The 17,385-nt window shown below is 38.6% G+C and overlaps 3 protein-coding genes across 5 annotated transcripts; 2 read left to right on the forward strand and 1 right to left on the reverse strand.

Annotated features, from left to right (window-relative positions):
- Positions 1-4,293: 4,293 nt before the first annotated feature.
- Positions 4,294-7,514, forward strand: LOC115400982 (olfactory receptor 52E4-like). Of its 2 annotated transcripts, XM_030109084.1 has the most exons (2): positions 4,294-5,214; positions 7,497-7,514. In XM_030109084.1, exons 1-2 carry the CDS (start codon positions 4,294-4,296, stop codon positions 7,512-7,514), a joined length of 939 nt encoding a protein of 312 aa, XP_029964944.1. The 2 variants fall into 2 exon arrangements, with proteins under 2 accessions (XP_029964944.1, XP_029964943.1); XM_030109083.1 differs by lacking the exon at positions 7,497-7,514 and having other exon boundaries at positions 4,294-5,229.
- A 206-nt stretch (positions 7,515-7,720) lies between these two features.
- chrna10a (cholinergic receptor, nicotinic, alpha 10a) lies at positions 7,721-12,670 on the reverse strand. 2 transcript variants are annotated; one of them, XM_030109081.1, is made up of 5 exons: positions 12,576-12,670; positions 10,027-10,172; positions 9,728-9,882; positions 8,572-9,104; positions 7,721-8,484 (listed from the first exon to the last, which is right to left on the reverse strand). In XM_030109081.1, exons 1-5 carry the CDS (start codon positions 12,634-12,636, stop codon positions 7,790-7,792), a joined length of 1,590 nt encoding a protein of 529 aa, XP_029964941.1. In that variant the 5' UTR covers positions 12,637-12,670; the 3' UTR covers positions 7,721-7,789. The 2 variants fall into 2 exon arrangements, with proteins under 2 accessions (XP_029964941.1, XP_029964942.1); XM_030109082.1 differs by lacking the exon at positions 9,728-9,882 and having other exon boundaries at positions 8,572-8,968.
- An 898-nt stretch (positions 12,671-13,568) lies between these two features.
- Positions 13,569-16,280, forward strand: LOC115400587 (post-GPI attachment to proteins factor 2-like). Its single transcript, XM_030108576.1, has 5 exons — positions 13,569-13,769; positions 14,067-14,316; positions 15,318-15,424; positions 15,519-15,627; positions 15,781-16,280. Exons 1-5 carry the CDS (start codon positions 13,602-13,604, stop codon positions 15,909-15,911), a joined length of 765 nt encoding a protein of 254 aa, XP_029964436.1. The 5' UTR covers positions 13,569-13,601; the 3' UTR covers positions 15,912-16,280.
- The last annotated feature ends 1,105 nt before the right edge of the window (positions 16,281-17,385 follow it).

Below are 17,385 nucleotides of genomic sequence, written 5' to 3' on the forward strand. Positions count from 1 at the left end.
TGAAGTTGTGGCAGATGAGGAGGGGAGAAATGTAGAGTGGCATTCTGCTTGGACACAAGCTGGGGTTTGTTCAGCCCCGGCTAGCTGTATCACCCAGGTAAAGGTGTCTGATGATCTGAAACTCGAAACACCCTGTGAACCTGGGTTCATCAGCAATGATCTGTCCTATCTGTACCTTTCTGGTGTTTTTGGAAGCTAGAATTGTCATTACAAACACCAGATTTCTTTCAGATTTTAAACTGATATTGCCATTAGTTCAATTTTTTGACATCACACATCATTGTGCTGGACATACACATCCATCTATTCATCCATCCATTCATCCATCTTTGATGTAGGTAATAAAGCAATATTTTTTAAGTACAGAGGGAAAAAGAGCAATGGAATAGTAAAGTATTTATAAATAAACTTTGCTTACTATATTGAATTTGCAAAAAAATGTAAAAAAAAAAAAAAATTACATACTTTTGTCATTCACGTCAATTTATTTGTCAATTTTCAGAATAGCTTTCTCAGAGTCCAACTATTTAAGTACTGACCTTCTTACACTTCTTTAAAACTATTAATGCAGTATATACAGTTACATACAAAATGAAAGTAACTTTTGCTGTGCTGTTATAAGTTGCAGCCTTTCATCTAAAGGGAAAACTTGTGATGCGACAGCAAGTATCTCAAAGTCAAAATTACATCAGACACTTTGTCAAAACACATTTAACAATGAACTCCTTTGAGGTATGATTAAGCAATGTTATTAACTGTGTCACTCTAATTATTCCCTAGATACCTGAACCTCCAGTTGATAATGAGATACTGTTTAATAACACTCATGGGAATCAGCTGTTTACAAGCTGTTATGTATGTTTTGAATTTGAGCAACAAACTTTGAAACAATTGATTTTAACTATTAAGGGGAAAAAACTAAACTTCTTACATTTGTGTTCGACATTCTTTTTTCCAAATACTTTTGCTACATGATTTATATGTTACATATGATTGTTTCAATCATGTTCGTACTATATTGCATCACTACAACAACCTATTATAAGTGTATTATTTGAAATCAAACTTTTGTTTAAGATTTTCTCTTCAGACAATAATAAATTGAAACTGAAGTGGTCACATCAGACCACTGGGAGCAGGGAGCTTGTACCTTCACACAGAGGGGCAGTAAGGATAATGAAGACTAATGTGTTAACCCTGAGAAATGGACAAGATGGACCCTTGAGCCATTTTGTCAATTAATTTCACCACCTAATTACTCTGTGTGCTCTCTCTCTTTCTCTCTCTCTCACCAGGTAGCTGGCCTCTGGCCAGGTCTCCCTTCACTTGTCTCATAGGAATTTCTGAAAGAATAAAATAAAATTAATAAAATTACATTGTCCCCAGCTGTTATAACCTACTGTGTGGAGTTCTATGTTATTTTCATATTCATGTGAGTATGCATTTCTTTTTAGAAGATTTTAATGGTCAGTCTACTATGTTGATTTGCACCTGTGTAACAGTCACTTAAAGGAATACTCAGAAGATTTTAGACCCACGCCCTTTCCCTATCATTGATAAAGTGAGATAAGCTCATAAATACCTTTTTTGTGTCTGTGCGTCCAATGGCAGGATCCCAGCTGTTAGCATCGCAGTTAGCTTAGCTCAATTGCTGGAGGTGAAGAGGAGACATAGCCGGACTGACGAAAGTGGACAAAATACTCCTTCCAGTGGTCCAGGGGACGGCGTATTAGCGCATGAAGTAAATACAAATGGTAATAAAACATTTTAAAAGACGTGTTATCTTTTCAATCCGTTAAAATAATATTTTGACACACACAGACCTACACATGCGCAGTGCTCCGTGGAAGGATATACCGGCGCACAGTGGCTTAGTCTATGGCTTCTACTGCTGTGCTCCGGCATATCCTTCCGCGGAGTACTGCGCATGTGCAGGTCTGTGTGTATCAAAACATTATTTTAACGGATTGAAAAGAAAACACGTCTTTTAAAATGTTTTATAACCATTCACTGGAAGGAGTATTTTGTCCACTTTCGTCAGTCTGGCTCTGTCTCCTCTTCACCTCCTGCAGTTGAGCTAAGCTAACTACGATGCTAACAGCTGGGATCCAGCCACTGGACGCACAGACATAAAAAAGGTATTTATGAGCTTGTCTCACTTTGTCAATAATAGGGATAGGGCGTGGTTCCAAAATCTTCTGAGTATTCCTTTAACAAGGCCTGAAGTGAAAACTCATTGTTTTTGCATTTTCATTTCAGAAAACTTTCACATTTGCACTGTAACGTTTGGAAAGTCATGTCTGCCTACATGGTAATGAAAAAAAGACTGAAAACAATATAGTTCTTATTCACAGCAACTTGCAGGTGTTGTTTGTTTTTGTAATCAAGCCACAAACACATGAATGCAGACATTACTCTGTGAACATTAATAACGGTGAGTAAATGGATATTCATATGAACAGATAATGAAGCTGGATTGTTTTTACTGGTGACTTTCAACTATAAAACCATGTCCCAGGAGAATTACACAGTTGAAGAAGAACTATTCACATGGTACTCATGCGCATTCACAGCATTTCCACCATCTAAGTTGATGGAGCCCAAGCATTTTTGAAAAGTTTCCGAAAAAGTGTCTCTAAACGCCACTGTCATGTAAGTGATGTAACTCAACATCTATGTTTTTGAAGAGTAGAGTACCTGGATACAATCCATGCAGCTAGAGAAGGTCATCTTCAAATCCCAAGCAGCTTGGTGGTTCAGGTCCCATCTCTGTCACTTCATGTGGTTATGTGTCCTTGAGCAAGACACTAAACCCTGAGTTTGTTTCAAATGTCTTCAAATACATTGCATAGTATCCATTGCAATTGGTGTAAGTGTTCATGAATATGTACATGCCAGGGAATGACTCATTACTGATCGTGTAAAGCATGTTGAGACTGTTGAAGCATATATAATGTTTATTAGTCACATATGGGGGCATATATGGCATCAAAGCATCAAAGCTTTTCTGATGTCTGACATTCAGTCTGGATCAATCATACATTCACGTTAGCCAGAAATAAAGCTGTTTGAAATCCTCCTTTCTCTTGTGCACATCCAAAACAAACGCATACACTCAACAGGATGATTCACAATGCTGCCTAGAGATGTTGGGATTTAATTATGTCAGGCTATCACAGACAAGTTTTTGTTTGTTTGTTTGTTTGTTTGTTTGTTTGTTTGTTTGTTTGTTTTATTTTGTTTTCAAAAATAAATCCACTTAATTCGGGATAAACGGACCAAACTCAATCTCGACCATTTCAGCAGGCATTTTCACAGAATGTGGTGTAGCAAGACAGGGAGGAAACAGACAGTTTTCAAATTTGAAGGTCATAATGAGGCTACAGCAACACACTTTACTATAAGAAACCCTTCAAAAATTGAAAAAAGAGTAATATGTCCCCTTTAAACCTCTGTTGAATATTTGGGAATCACATTGCACTCACAGTTCAATTGTGAATGAACATTTTTCAAAGAAAAAAAAATTATAATCTTACTTCGTTTCTGATCAAATATTTTATTACTCATTGAGTTTATGTTTCACTATAATGCAGTCAATGAGCTACACTGACTTCACTTTCAGCTGTGATCATTAAACATGTTGTTACTTTAATACAATGACAATATTGCTGAGATAGAATCAGATAAACAGACCAACTTCAGTCAAAATAATGTTTTATATTGCATTAATTGAAATATTTTTGCTTTCTTCCCTCACACGTGATTCGTCAAAGCAAATCGTCAATCTGTACGTTTGGGATTTAACTGGGAGAACACTGATTTGATGGTAAATGTTTTTCACTGTGAAAATAAAAGGTGTTGAGGTCTTGCTCTGATTTGGGATCCTCCTCCTCCTCTTCTTCCTCCTCCTCCTCCTCCTGAAGGGTATTTACTTCCCCACACAATTCAGCACACCACTCATTCAGTTTCGCTGTCATCAGTTGAATATCTTTACTATCATATGAAGCTATCTGTACATTTTTGTCACATTTTATCGCATTTCCATTTATCCATTCATCAATGACTAATGACATTTTTGTTTGATTTTGTTTGAGAACAAGAGATAATTTCAACTGTATTTGAAAGATTCCAAAAGTAGCAGCAAAGACATTGAGAAATAGTTTTTTGTTGTTGTAGTTGCTAATGTGACTAAATTCTTTGCAATGTGTCTCCTATGTGTTATTCTTTCGATGGGGATATTGTTTTAATGTTTTTTTTCCCCCTTTTTTCAGATTGTCTATCAAATATAGCATAATGGAAAAAAATGGCACTCTTTCAGGTGACATCCTGGAGATCCAAGGTTTTGACATCTCTCCAAAGTTTATCTACCCTCTCTTTTTCTTGCTCCTGTTTGTGTACTTCTCCCTGCTCTTTTCCAACATCGCGGTCCTGGTGCTCATCATCACTGAGAAGAGTTTGCACCAGCCGATGTACATCCTCTTCTGCAACTTGTCTGTCAACGATCTGATCGGAAACACGGTGCTGCTGCCTCAGCTGATGGCTCACGTCCTCTCCACAGAGAGGTTCATTACCTACAGCCAGTGTGTGGTCCAAGCCTTTTACAGCCACACCTTTGGCTCAGCGTCACACATGATTCTTGTCATCATGGCGTTTGACAGATATGTGGCGATTTGTCACCCCTTGAGGTACAGCTCCATCATGACCTCCAGGACTGTGGTTGTGCTGTCGGTGATTGCCTGGGGAGTGTCTTTGGTGCTCGTGTCAATTCTGATCGGTCTCACGGTGAGGTTGTCCCGCTGTCGGTCTTTTGTTCAAAACGCTTACTGTGACAATGCATCACTGTTCAAACTGTCCTGCGACGACGTGTCCATCAACAACATCTACGGTCTGTTTTTCACTGTACTGCTGTTCTCTTTCTCCATTGGAGGCATAGCAGTCACCTACTTCAGGATCGCTGTCGTCTGTTGGATCAAGAAGAACAAAGAGTTGAATAACAAGGCGCTGCAAACCTGTGCGAGTCACCTTGTTCTTTATCTCATTATGCTCTGGTCTGGGTTTCTAACAATCATACTGCACCGCTTCCCAAAATATCCAGACTTAAGGAAGATTGCATACATTTTGTTCCACGTCGTTCCTGCTAATTTAAATCCAATTATTTATGGGATGCAGACTAAATCATTACGGGATAAAATCGACCAAATACTGCAAAGAAAAGTGACTCCAAGGTAATACTGTTTATCTTTTAGAGTGGAAGGCTCATCAGAATGTGATATGTTGTCTACAGTTCTTTACATTTTATGTAAAGAGTTGAATACAGAACAGTTCAGTTTCAAAATTCTCAATCCCTCTTTCTCTTGTATTCCTTGTACATTTCCAAATTGAATACAGACAATTGTCATTTAATGTGGAAGCATAAAACAGGAGTATCTTTTATCTTTCTTGACTTGTATATTAAAAACAACCTCAGGTCTAAGAAAAGCTACTTGCTCCTTATGCACTGTAATTAAATCTAATCAGTGCAAAATCAATCCACCCATAGCAAACAAATTTCTTTGGGTATGAATCAAAGAATGTATATAAGGTATATTTATGTATTTGTGTATCACATTCATTTGTTTTTTACTATTTCTACATGTTTTTCATCAGTGAAACATGAGATACACAAAAAAATCAACCTATTCAAATAATATAATTATATGATACAAAAATATGTGTACTGTATAGGCATGGGTCAATACCAGAGCAGTTAATTAAACACAGTCATTCTTAAACATCCTCATTGGGAGAAGCTTTTTTTTCTATCATTTTGCTGTTGATATGGGTGGATTTTTAACTTATTTTGGGTCATTTGAATGTTCTTAGTGTTAGATTTTATTAAAGGTGTTCTGGGCATCTCCACGTGAATAAAAACAATTGATGAAAATACTTGGGTTTTTTTTTCACCATAATCGTCCATCAGTAGCTTTAATTTCTTCTTTTTTTTTACATGTCCTGTCCAGCATCAAAGCAACAGAATGGAGGTCTGGATGTTGTGATGTGTCCGACAGATTTTCTTGTCCAAGACGAACTTATAGGTATAAAGCTCCTCTTGATAATATGATTTCTTACTACATTTATTTGTTTTGAATACTGGGATAAAATATTGCTGGACCTGACAGGGGCACAGAAAGTCAGGAAGAGAGAGAGAGTGTGTGTGGGAGAAGCAAACAAAACAGACTGGAGAATGGAGAGAGAGAGTGCAAAGACACAACAACGATCCTTCGATTGGAACCGACACGCCAGATGCCCGGCTACTATACCTGCACCAAGATATGTGTAACAGAGAACATCCTACGGACTTTTGTTAGGAGGCACAACTGGTAATTATCTGGGCTGTGCATGCTGGGGATCCAGGTATTGAATTACAAACCAGGATATCAGGAAAACTCTAACACAGCCAACAATTGGTCAAAGACAAGTAAGTACACACACAGAATATAAAGAGTGCAGAGTGATTGAAGCTGCATGCAAATATGACCTCTGACCTCTGAAAAGATCAGAAGAAGGCCAGAAAGGCCCTCAGGGCCTAGACAATCGGCAGCGATCCCAGAGCCCAGATCCCAGTCAACCCTCCAGGAAGACATCCACGCACTGGTCCAGAAGGGGGCAGAGGAAGGCCTTGGCCAGGACCCCCGTCAGTCACAGGGCCCCGGGACCCTGTTTGGCTTGAACTGCTGTTAGTGTTTATGGCTCAACAAATGAAAGCAATGTTTCATACTGTATTCAATTGTTCGAATTCAACTACTTCCTGTATTTCTAATGGAGAGACATAAAAAGTTTAATTATGATGCCAGATATTTTCCCCTCAATCACTCAGTGATTCTGGCATTAAATGTCAGATCATCACAGAAATCTGGATGAAGCAGGCTTGATGCTTTGTATAAGCTCCCTATCACATCACACATCCTCTTTTTCAAATGTGACTATGCATTTCATAGCAATATATATATATATATATGTATATATATATATATATATATATATATATATGTATATATATATATATGTGTGTGTGTGTGTGTGTGTGTGTGTGTGTGTGTATCGGTTTCTGGTGATTAAGCTCTCAGGCTTTTCTCCCTTTTCTCCCGTTTAGATTAAAGAGATACGTCCCATTTCACAACATAGACACAGAGGATAATGTACATAAAGAACATGTGAGGCAGATGGCTTCCAAAGGATTTTACCCATTATGTGATGAGTTAATCTGACATGTTATTTACTCTCTTGTTTATTAGTTTTGCTCACATCTTTACCAGCTTGCATCTACACATCATTAAAATTGTAAATTTTATCTGGAACTTACAATTATACTCTATATGCTCTCCAATTACTCAGTTTCATTCTTTTTTTTAGAAATCTTGTGAAATCCCAGGGATAAATGCTGTTCTACATGCATTTGAAATAATATGTTGCAACTGTCCACCTTTATTTTGGTGCAGAAACACACTGAGGTAGAGTCCTTAATTACAATATAGGTGAGTGAAAAAGAAAAAATAATAATCATAAATTTCAGTAGTTATTGCTACACCATGATCATTTTTCTCTATTTAATTTTGACAATTTGGGAGAAAAAAACAAAAACATTCATGATTTAGCAGGAAACTGCCACGACTAATGAACTCCTGAAAACCTGTACAGAAGTAAATGGCTTATTAGTGCCTAATCAATATTTTGCTAACTTTTTCTGATTTGTATTTTATGTACACAATTCGACTGTGTCTCCAAAACCAACATCTGAGCAGCTCAGCAGTTAAATGGCTTTCCCCATGATGAGAAGGCTCATTAGAAACACCATTATAAAAAATATCCACATGAAGAATCGGTCCAAAACTTTGGCCACCTTTTTCCACTCTCCAGTCCTTTTTTGCGTGGCTCTCTGATCTCTGTAGCAGTTGGCTATGTACTCTATGTTACGCAGCAGCAGCCTCTCGTTGCTCGGGGTGCTGCAGGTGAGCTCGGCCTCTTTTCTCTCCAAGTCGCTCTCCCCTCCTTTCCTGCATCTCCTCGGACCCCCCGAGTCTCCGCAGTCCATGCTCATAAAGACGCCGTTCTTCCAGGTGCTGTAGTTACTGGTGGGATTCTTGCCCATGGAGCCAATCGGGCTCATCATCTGATCTGTGTCTTCTCGTCCCTCTGGTGAGCACACCGTCTCTTGTCCTCTCTCTGTTTTGAATGCAAAGTCGTCTCGGCCCAGCCCAGCCTGACCGTTCATTGTGCAGTTTGTGTTCTTCATCACTGGAGGCTCCTGTTTCTCTGGCTGTGGTGACATGCAGTTCTCCCCAACTTCATACACAAAGCACATCCTGGCCATGTACTGCAGAATGACTTTCTTGGCCCACTTGGGAACAGGCTTGGCATCTGGACCACAGTGGTGTATGTTCATGATGAAGATGGTCAGAGCAGTGGAGGCTGTGATCATGGTCATTGTTGCAATGTAATATTTTCCTTTGGGGAGAAAAAAGAAGAATTAACAGACACCGTTATAGCAGTCGTCTCAAATATTGGGAATTGAACTTAGTTTACTGATCTTACCAATCAGTGGTACATTTTCAGAGGGTGGCATGATCTCTGCAACAAGCAGCTGAAAGACAGTGAGAGCCAGCATCACAGTGACACCCAAAGAAACTTTTTCTCCGGAGTCAGCAGGCAGGTAGAAGCCCAGTGGAGCCAGAAAAGAGATCATCACACAAGGTATCAGCAGATTGAAAACATAGAAAGAAGCTCTCCTTTTAAGCTTCAGGGTGTAGGTCACATCTGGGTAAGGATCAGCACAGCAGCCATACAGAATGATGTTCCGCTTGGCTGGCATCCCGAGCACCTCCCACTCCACATTTTCCACTAGATCAGCCAGGTCGGCACTCTCCATGGCATTCAGGATATCAAGCTGGTTACCGTTGTAGGTCCAGGAGCCGTAAGTGAACCTGCACTGCTGAGCATCGAAGGGGAAGAAGGACACGTCCACTTTGCAGGAGCTCTTGGTGATCGCTGGGGAGTCCCACATGATCTGGCCGTCATGTCGGATCACCACATTGGTGTCCATGGGGCCAGTGAAATGATCGTCTGCACTACAAAAACAAAGAAAATAGGTCTGGAGAAAGAAATTAGAGCACCTCCATGCACATTCAAAGAAAGTGCAAAAGCATATTTCTTTCAGGATTCGCAAATGAAACTTGATCAGGATACAAAGGCACAAGTACACCTGCTGAGGAGAGAGTCAACGTCCTGTGGACAGTTGCACACATTTCTCAGCATTGTGTCTGCTTTTTTTGTTTTCAGTAATGTGACAGGGTCACATTTGTATGTCAGCATGTGTCTTGCCAAGATCTTTAATGCATCCATCCTTAATAGCCACTTTTACCCAGGGTGCACACCTGGTTGACAGATTGTGGAACAAGCAAACTACTGACAGAAAGGCCCAAACCCTGGATTCACCCTAGGGTCTTCCTCTTTAAGGATTCAGTGCAAACCACTGGCAACCCATGCAGCACCCATTCATGAATTTCATTTGTCATGCAATCTTCTTGCAATTGTAAGAGCTACATTACTGAAACATAAAGAGCAGACAGAGGACTGGACAGTCCCATAAATAACTGATGGAGGGCTGTTCAGCTTGTGCCCCATATACTGACCAAATAAAGCAGCCTTGGGGTAACAAGTCTTTGATTAACCCAATACCAGTCCGACCTACTTGTTATATAGGACTATATCAGGTCTCCATACATAACTACTAGGTATGCGGATGGTATCGAGTCCATCGTAATCATCTTTATTCCATTTGAGGTGTGCGTCAACCCACACTTGCCGTATCCACAAATATGCAGTCAAAATTTGATTTCGCTCATCCTGTGAAATAATGACAATTATAAATGTGCAGTAACAACAGGCACGGTGCAGCAAATAAAACACTGATAAGAATAGATGTGTGTGGGCAGCAGCACTCACATCGACACATGCAATGCTCGGCTAGTGTGCAATGTGGTGTTTTACCATGTCGATGATTTGTGACAGAGTGACCTGCAGAGTCACATTCAGGATGTTGTTTGTGTCTTCCACGGGTCTCAGCGCACTAGTGTAGTTGGTGAACAGATCATTCAGGAGCTTCTGAGCGAATTTCCCATGAGCACAGTGACAGGCTATAAGCACAGAGAGAACACTTCAGAGTTAGGACTACAGTACGAGTAGATTTATTGTGTCCTGGAATTCCTGGAATTAGGAATACTTCTGTAGGATTTTCCCCATGGAAAACTGAAATACATCATTTACCTATATCTTCAAAAGCAAAAGTAAGATCAAATAATAATTTATTAAACTGAATGAATAAAAATGTATATTTTCAATTAACTGATTTAAAGATTCAAAACAGACGTCCATGACAGCCTTAATTTGGATATTTTCAGGTCATTTGCCCTGAAAATCATCCCTCACTGCCTTTCTCCCTTGATGAAACTGTTCTCAAAAACACTGAAAGGTTTACTCCCAAAATAAATTTAAAATCTTTTGCTATGTTATGAATCATCCAGGCCTCTACAATCATCTGTATGTAATCAGCCTTTTGTTCTCAGACCCAAATCTAAACATTCAGGAGCTGTTTTAAGCTTTTACGCAACAAATATTTAAAACAATTTCCCAGAAAACTGCTGGACCAGTTGGGCTTTTAGCTTTCTTAACACAAGGTCAAGGACCTGTGCCCTTTTCTTAAAGTGGTTGTTCATTTCAGGTTAAACAATACCTAATATCCCACACAGTCCATTATGTGTTTTTTTTTCTGGGTGGGGGTGGGGGGTTGAACACATTTATTTGTATATTTTTTGATTGGAAAAAAATTGACAAGATATGGGTTTTATTGACGTTGGTATCCAACCAATGATGTATAGAGCAATCAGTGTGGTTAAAGAAGAAACATGAGAAGCACAGTGTGAATGCATGACAGATGGCAGATGGGGAAGGGAGGACTGTCAAGCCCTTCAATAAAGCTCTGCAAAGAGATCACACAAATCTGCTATTATGCACCACCACAGTTTTTTCCTGCAACATGTGGAGATCAACATGTGTTAACTGAATACTTAATCCATTTGAGACACAACACGTGACGACCAAAAAGTGTGTAAACTTATAGAAAATATCTGTGTTGGAATTGTTCAGCACAAATATCATTCAAGTTTGAATTTGACCTACATTTTACAATTGCAATATTTAATCTTCATAACAATACCATAATATTATTGGTGAACATGACCTATTACAAATACTGAAAATAACATTGCTTAATTAAACAGAATTTTAAGACATTTATAGTTTTGGTTCCTGCAATTTTACTCAGATTCAAGAACATTTCATAGTTTGTAATCTACTTAAATCAACCTCTCTGCTGAATGAGATGACAATTTAAATTTTAACTCAATGCCAAAAGGTTTCATATTTTAGCAAATTCCTGCTTTACATTGACATTTTTTTAACAAAAGTAATGTAGGTTAATGTTTTTAGTGGTTTCCCAGAGAAGCAGAGTTCACAGGTTCAAAGCAAACAGCCAGCCTGTCAGTACTGCACATTCAGTGAAAAAGATTGAGATTGAGGCTTTTTATTGCCACTTTGACGACATAACAAAATTTTGCATAAAAGTAACTCACTCTTAAAAAGACCCAAACCTAACCCTTTAACAGAAGTTGAGTACAAATCTTCTCCCCGCCACTGCAGAAATGGTTTTGAAAACGTCTACATGATTTTAAAAAGGCAATACTCAAACATATATTCTAAGTGAACCTTGTTTCCAGCATAAATGGGCTTGAGTGAGCCAGATGTTAACCCAGAATCCTCTCTGGCAATAAAGCCTCTGAGCTGGGTACAAAGGAGGTCTCTGGGATTATGATCACACTAAATCCCTCACTCCAACTGCAGGCAAGTTCCAGTGAGACAGCTTGCATGAAAGACAAGTTGAAGTCTGAGATAAGAAATTGATGATCGAAGAAATATCAAACCAAAAACCAACTATGATTTGTCTTGTTTGCATGACTTCATTTTTCATTGACAAGATTCCAACATTATTGACAGAAAAATAATCATCACTTATATGTACCCTTTATATTATTAGGGATTGTTTTTCTTTGTTTAGCCTGAAATGTTGAGGTTTGGACAGAGAGTGAGTGGAGTGAACAGCATTAAAATTAAAATTACATTGAAGGGACAGGTCAGGCTGGACTGGGTGGTGTGAGATAGGACAAAGGTGGTTATTTGGGAAATTATAGCCTTGTAGGAAAAAGAGGTGCTGATAATTGTACTGGTTGAGAGATGGCCAAATGAGGATGTTCACAGATACAAAAAGGGACAGTCGTACCCTGTGTGAGTGAGGTGGAGGCAGGAGATAGTGACACTAAAATGCCAAAAAAGATGTTTTGATTTCTACTTTCTGGTATTCACTGAAAACTGCAAAGAAAAACATTTGATTTTACAAGGAAACATGTTTCCATACAATGAACACTTTTTACTAAGAGCGCACTGTGTATCAAACTGATAGTTAAGATCAATTAAATGAAACTTACTTGGTAAAACACTGAAGCACAAAAGCAAGCAGAGCGAAGTTTGGACTGTCTGTCGTTTCATCTTGCAGAAGCAAATGGTTCTGATCCAAGGACCATTGAAATTTTTCCTTTGCCAACACGAACAAGTGGCTCAAAACTGAAATAATTAAAGTAGAATGATGGTAAAATCTGCACAGATCGGTGTCCCTGTGGTCCGTGTGGTGCGCAGAGATGAACAGCAGCGCAGGAGGCGGGGTTGTCTGTGGATTGACAGAAAAAGAAAAAAGAAATGATTGACGACTTCGCGCACGTGGCCGACAAGGCTCATAAAAATACCAAGTCAAACATTCCAATCCTTCCTCCAATAAAAAAAAAAAAAAAAAAAAAAAGCAACAGCAAAGGACAGATTCAGCACCATGGACAGCTCCCGGGTATTAAGGCCCGTATAAAATAAATGCATCCTGCTGAGTTCTTTTAATTCACAACATAGCATATTCAATTTACATGAAGCATGAGTTCTGTGCATTATTTTGATAGCTGAAACGAGCCCCACGCGCTCTCTCTCCTGCGCGCTTTTTCTTCCGGGTGCAGCTCTCCGCCTCCTCCTGCCTCCTGGAGGATGCTGCGTCCATCTGCCGGCCTTTTCTCATCTGCTGGCGTCGCTCAGCTAAAATCATATTAGTGCCAAAACCGATGCGCTACTTATCGAAATCAAGACATTTTCAAGTAAATTTCCATCCCACATGTGGAACATCGAAGCGAAATAGCTGGTGCGATGAATGTTATTGTTTTACTGTAGTTATTTTCATCGCGTAGCGGTTTTTTTTTTTTTTTTTTTTTGAGGGGGAGGCTTAACATTACTGAGACTGTACACACCGGACAGGTAGGCTGTTTCAACGTATTATATGTTTAGTAATGCATGCATTGTTAAAATCCTGCACGTCGTGCATCAGTTTGAATTTCGCAGGGATGAATGTTCCTCGCCTAAAAATGTTGTTTTCTCTTGCACAGGTTTTAAAGCAGACTGCCTCCGTCTTGCAATCTAAGATGCTACAAGGCTCAAATATCTTCGGGCATGAGAGGCCCTTGGTCGTCAGAGTCTCTTTCTCTGCCTGCGTTCTTGGTACTGTGTGCCTGCCACTGCTTGGACTCATAATTTGTGTATTTATATCTTCTGTTTTTCACTTTGAAGATGCCACTGGTACACACTGCCAGGTAATGTTTTTTTTTTTTCCTCGTGAAACTGAGCATGTTCTTTTCTTCACTGCATATGATAAAATTTGAAAACTGTTGATATTTCTTTATTCATCCATTTTTCTTATATATTGCCCTGTCAAACTTTTAGTGGTTCACAATGGGTGAAAATTAGGGTACACTCTGGAAAGGTTGTCCAAGTGCTATTCATTACACCATGTGGCTCATTCAATAACATTTTCGCTTTCATTTCACTTTTCTGTCTGAATTGAGATTTTTATTTGATTTTCAAAAATAACCATTACTGTATATTTTCAGGTCCCGAATTACCTGCCGTCTATTAGTGCCTCGATAAGCCTGAGTCCTGAGTGCTACATATGGCGCTTCTGTATCGGCCTCCACTCAGCACCCAGATTCCTGGTTGCCTTCACCTACTTCAAACTGTACAAATCACGTTTTGCCTCTAAGTTTCCAGAGAGTCCCCTCAGCTGCTTGAACCTTGGCTTTTCCATTTCTGAAAACCTCGGACTCCTGCTCCTCACCTATGTGTCGTCCAGCGAGACGTATTGTGAGTATGTCACATTTCACAGGATAGCACTGTATTTTGACCATTTCAGTCAGGTTTCAAATCCTAAGTTAATGAAGATTGGTCCTCAGTTTCAGAGAAAATAACTTTATGCTTTTAAGTGGAGGACATGGAGGGTAATGTACAAAACATTATTCTGAGTTTGACAGAGGTGTTCCAAACATATCGGTCATAATGCAAGACCTCCAGAGGCCAAAGGATGACTTCCCAAAATTTGAAAACTACAAAATAAATCATATTTCATCTATTCAATAAAAGTAAGAGTAAACATGGCAAACATGTAGACAGACACTGAAAAAATACTGATGAAAGAGATCAGTGATGCAGCTGTGAAAGTTAGTTACTTTGTCAGTGATGTAGTATCAATCCATGCTGCTAAGATGATCTTATAACTTGCTCACTTTAACTTAAAAAATGGACTTTAAGAAGTTGTTAGGTTTCATCCAGCTCTGCAAATAAAGCTCAAAATGAAATCATTTGCTCCATATTTGCGATTCAACAAAATCTAAAGAAAGAGAAGATACAAGTTGTGGACATTTCACTGTATTTCACACCAGTGTTACTGCTGAAAATAGAATTTCTCTCAAAGCTCGTAAAACTATTCTTTATTAAAAGTGGTCATTTTCTTTCTTTTATTAGTTCCACTTTCACTAAAGTGAAGGAAAACATTTAAAGTTACCATTATCTGTTGGTTGTGATGCTCACATTTCACTGTCAAGTTAAAAACAGGCTGTATGTGGCTTTTAATATTATAATAAGTTCGACATCCCTGGTTTATGGGTCCATAATTGAGTAAAATATCTCAGTTTAGCTTCATTCAACTACTAAAAAAATAATAGAAGCAAGATACACAGTGGAGTTACTTCAACACATTTTGATGCTTTTTTTTAAGTTTGATTTGTAATTGTATATGGTTTAAATTTCTAAATCTACCATTTTCCTGGCAGTATTTATCTCTCATTCTGTGTATTTGTGCCCCTCAGTTGTACATAAGGAAGGATTTGTTCTGTTCATCATCAGCTCTCTTATCCACATGCTGATAACCTGCCGCTTATGGAAAGCTATCAAGAAATATTCACTAAGTCCTGAGGTAACAATTTAACAATGAAGACTGAATTATATAATCTAATTTTAAACTTTTTGTCTATAATTGCATTTGTTTTGTTTGTTTTCTGCCATTAAAGGATGCCAAGTCTCACAACTGGAAAGTACGCTTCTTACTTCTCAACGTGTGCTTTTGTGCTTTTGCTGGATTCTTTTACTGGAAACACAACATGTACTGTGAATCAGGGAGTAAGTATCAGCGTTCAACCAGTTCAGATAAATGATTTTATCACAAGCTGAAAAACACATGTAGCTTCTGTGAGTGTTACATGTCAGTGTCCAGATATTCTTTACTTAAACACACACTATATCGATCAAATACTGTGATTTCTTTTTCAACAGGCTACACATTTTTCGCACTGTTTGAGTATCTAGTGGTGTTCTCCAATATGGCCTTCCATCTGACAGCCATGTGGGACTTTAAGAGCCGTGAAGTTATGGTCATTTCATCGTCTGAAGACAAAGACTTCTGACTAGAAACCCAAGGACTGAATAATAAATTCACCACCGCTCAACCACCTGATGAGAACAGCCTTGATGCTGCTCAAGATGAAGAGTGGGATGAAGGCCTTTTTCATATATTCCCCTGATGGTGGCTTTGAAGTTCTCAAGCATTCATTGATGTCATACTTGAACACTCGGTGTGCACACATGTTATAATGAGTTAATTCAGTTCGCTGTAAGTGAAGTTTTTGCCTTGGTGTCTTTTTCACTGATGCCTCACCTTCGATACTGTGTGTTATGTAACTTGAAATTTTACCTTTTGTACATTGCACAACAAATTTATGGTCATACGATTTACGTGCCTAAGTAAAGTGACTGTTTTTGAATTATGCTTGATTTTTTTTCAAGATGCATTTTTTTTATTATATATGTTCACAAAAGTGAAAACAGGTAATGATAGAAAAAAGAAAATTCAATTTGAACACGAAACAACCAATATGCACATTGCAATTGAAATTAGGGGGAAGTAAAGTAAACTGAGGGGCACAGAACCATGTGTTATGGAATTATGTGCATTATCAAAGATGCCTAGGAATTGATGATACAGGGTTGCCTCTGTAGTAAGCTTTTCTTTTGATGAATCTCACATACTACAATCTCAGAAGTAACCTCTCTCACTGGTTTTCAGAAATGTTTGATTTCTCAGAAGGGTCTCACTGAAAGCTTGCAGCAACATTTTTATGCAACAGTTTTGAAATGTGGATTGATAGTATTATGTGTGACCTGAATGCTCTGCAGTTGAGCCGCTGCAGGTGTTATCCCTTAAAGGGCTTACCTAATGGTGACCCAAAAGTTAATACAGTCTGATTAAATAAAAAAAAAAAAAAAAAAAATCCAGGTATCAAATTAAAGTCTTATCTACATCAGCCAAAAACTTGCTTTCAAGACTAATATTTCGAGGAGTGACAAAAATACAGTAAAATCAACCAGGTTTTAGGTTTTTAAATGAGGAGACACACTGTTATTGGATTTGCATGTGTAATCAAATCATTATTGGTAATCGCAGTGAAATCCATTGACAGCATAAGCATGATGCTGATGGACACTGACCGTGGCATCAAGTCTGAGATTACTTTAAAGATGAGCCTGGGGCTGTAAAGCATTTGAATACACCACATCTAATTGTATTTACAGCTGAGCTTCACACAAAACACAAACTCTTTTTCCAATGTTTGTGAAATTTCTCACTGCTTCAGTTACCATAAAGCACAAACACACACACACACACACACACACACACACACACACATCCTGCCTTGAACAGATGATGTTTTGCTGCAAGTTGAAAATGCTAATCAAGAAACTACTGTGCAGCCCTGACAGAAATTACTCACCAGATAGTTGTCATATATAATATGATGAAAAAAATTCCCTTTAAGAAATACAGAAACTGGAAGCACTTTATGCTATCCATGCATGATCTCTGGCACCCATCCCTGCACC

Source organism: Salarias fasciatus, chromosome 14 (assembly GCF_902148845.1).
Source record: "Salarias fasciatus chromosome 14, fSalaFa1.1, whole genome shotgun sequence".
Taxonomy (NCBI): Eukaryota; Metazoa; Chordata; class Actinopteri; order Blenniiformes; family Blenniidae; genus Salarias; species Salarias fasciatus.

Bases quoted from the DNA above. Each gene is read 5' to 3' on its own strand.
- chrna10a (XM_030109081.1), bottom strand. From the start codon at position 12,636: ATGAAACGACAGACAGTCCAAACTTCGCTCTGCTTGCTTTTGTGCTTC. The intron at 9,883-10,026 runs GTAAAACACCAC...ATTATTTCACAG, and splicing joins TGTCACAAATCATCGACATG to GATGAGCGAAATCAAATTTT. The intron at 8,485-8,571 runs GTAAGATCAGTA...TTCTCCCCAAAG, and splicing joins TGAAAATGTACCACTGATTG to GAAAATATTACATTGCAACA.
- LOC115400587 (XM_030108576.1), top strand. From the start codon at position 13,602: ATGCTACAAGGCTCAAATATCTTCGGGCATGAGAGGCCCTTGGTCGTC. The intron at 14,317-15,317 runs GTGAGTATGTCA...TGTGCCCCTCAG, and splicing joins GTCGTCCAGCGAGACGTATT to TTGTACATAAGGAAGGATTT. The intron at 15,425-15,518 runs GTAACAATTTAA...CTGCCATTAAAG, and splicing joins AATATTCACTAAGTCCTGAG to GATGCCAAGTCTCACAACTG.
- LOC115400982 (XM_030109084.1), top strand. From the start codon at position 4,294: ATGGAAAAAAATGGCACTCTTTCAGGTGACATCCTGGAGATCCAAGGT.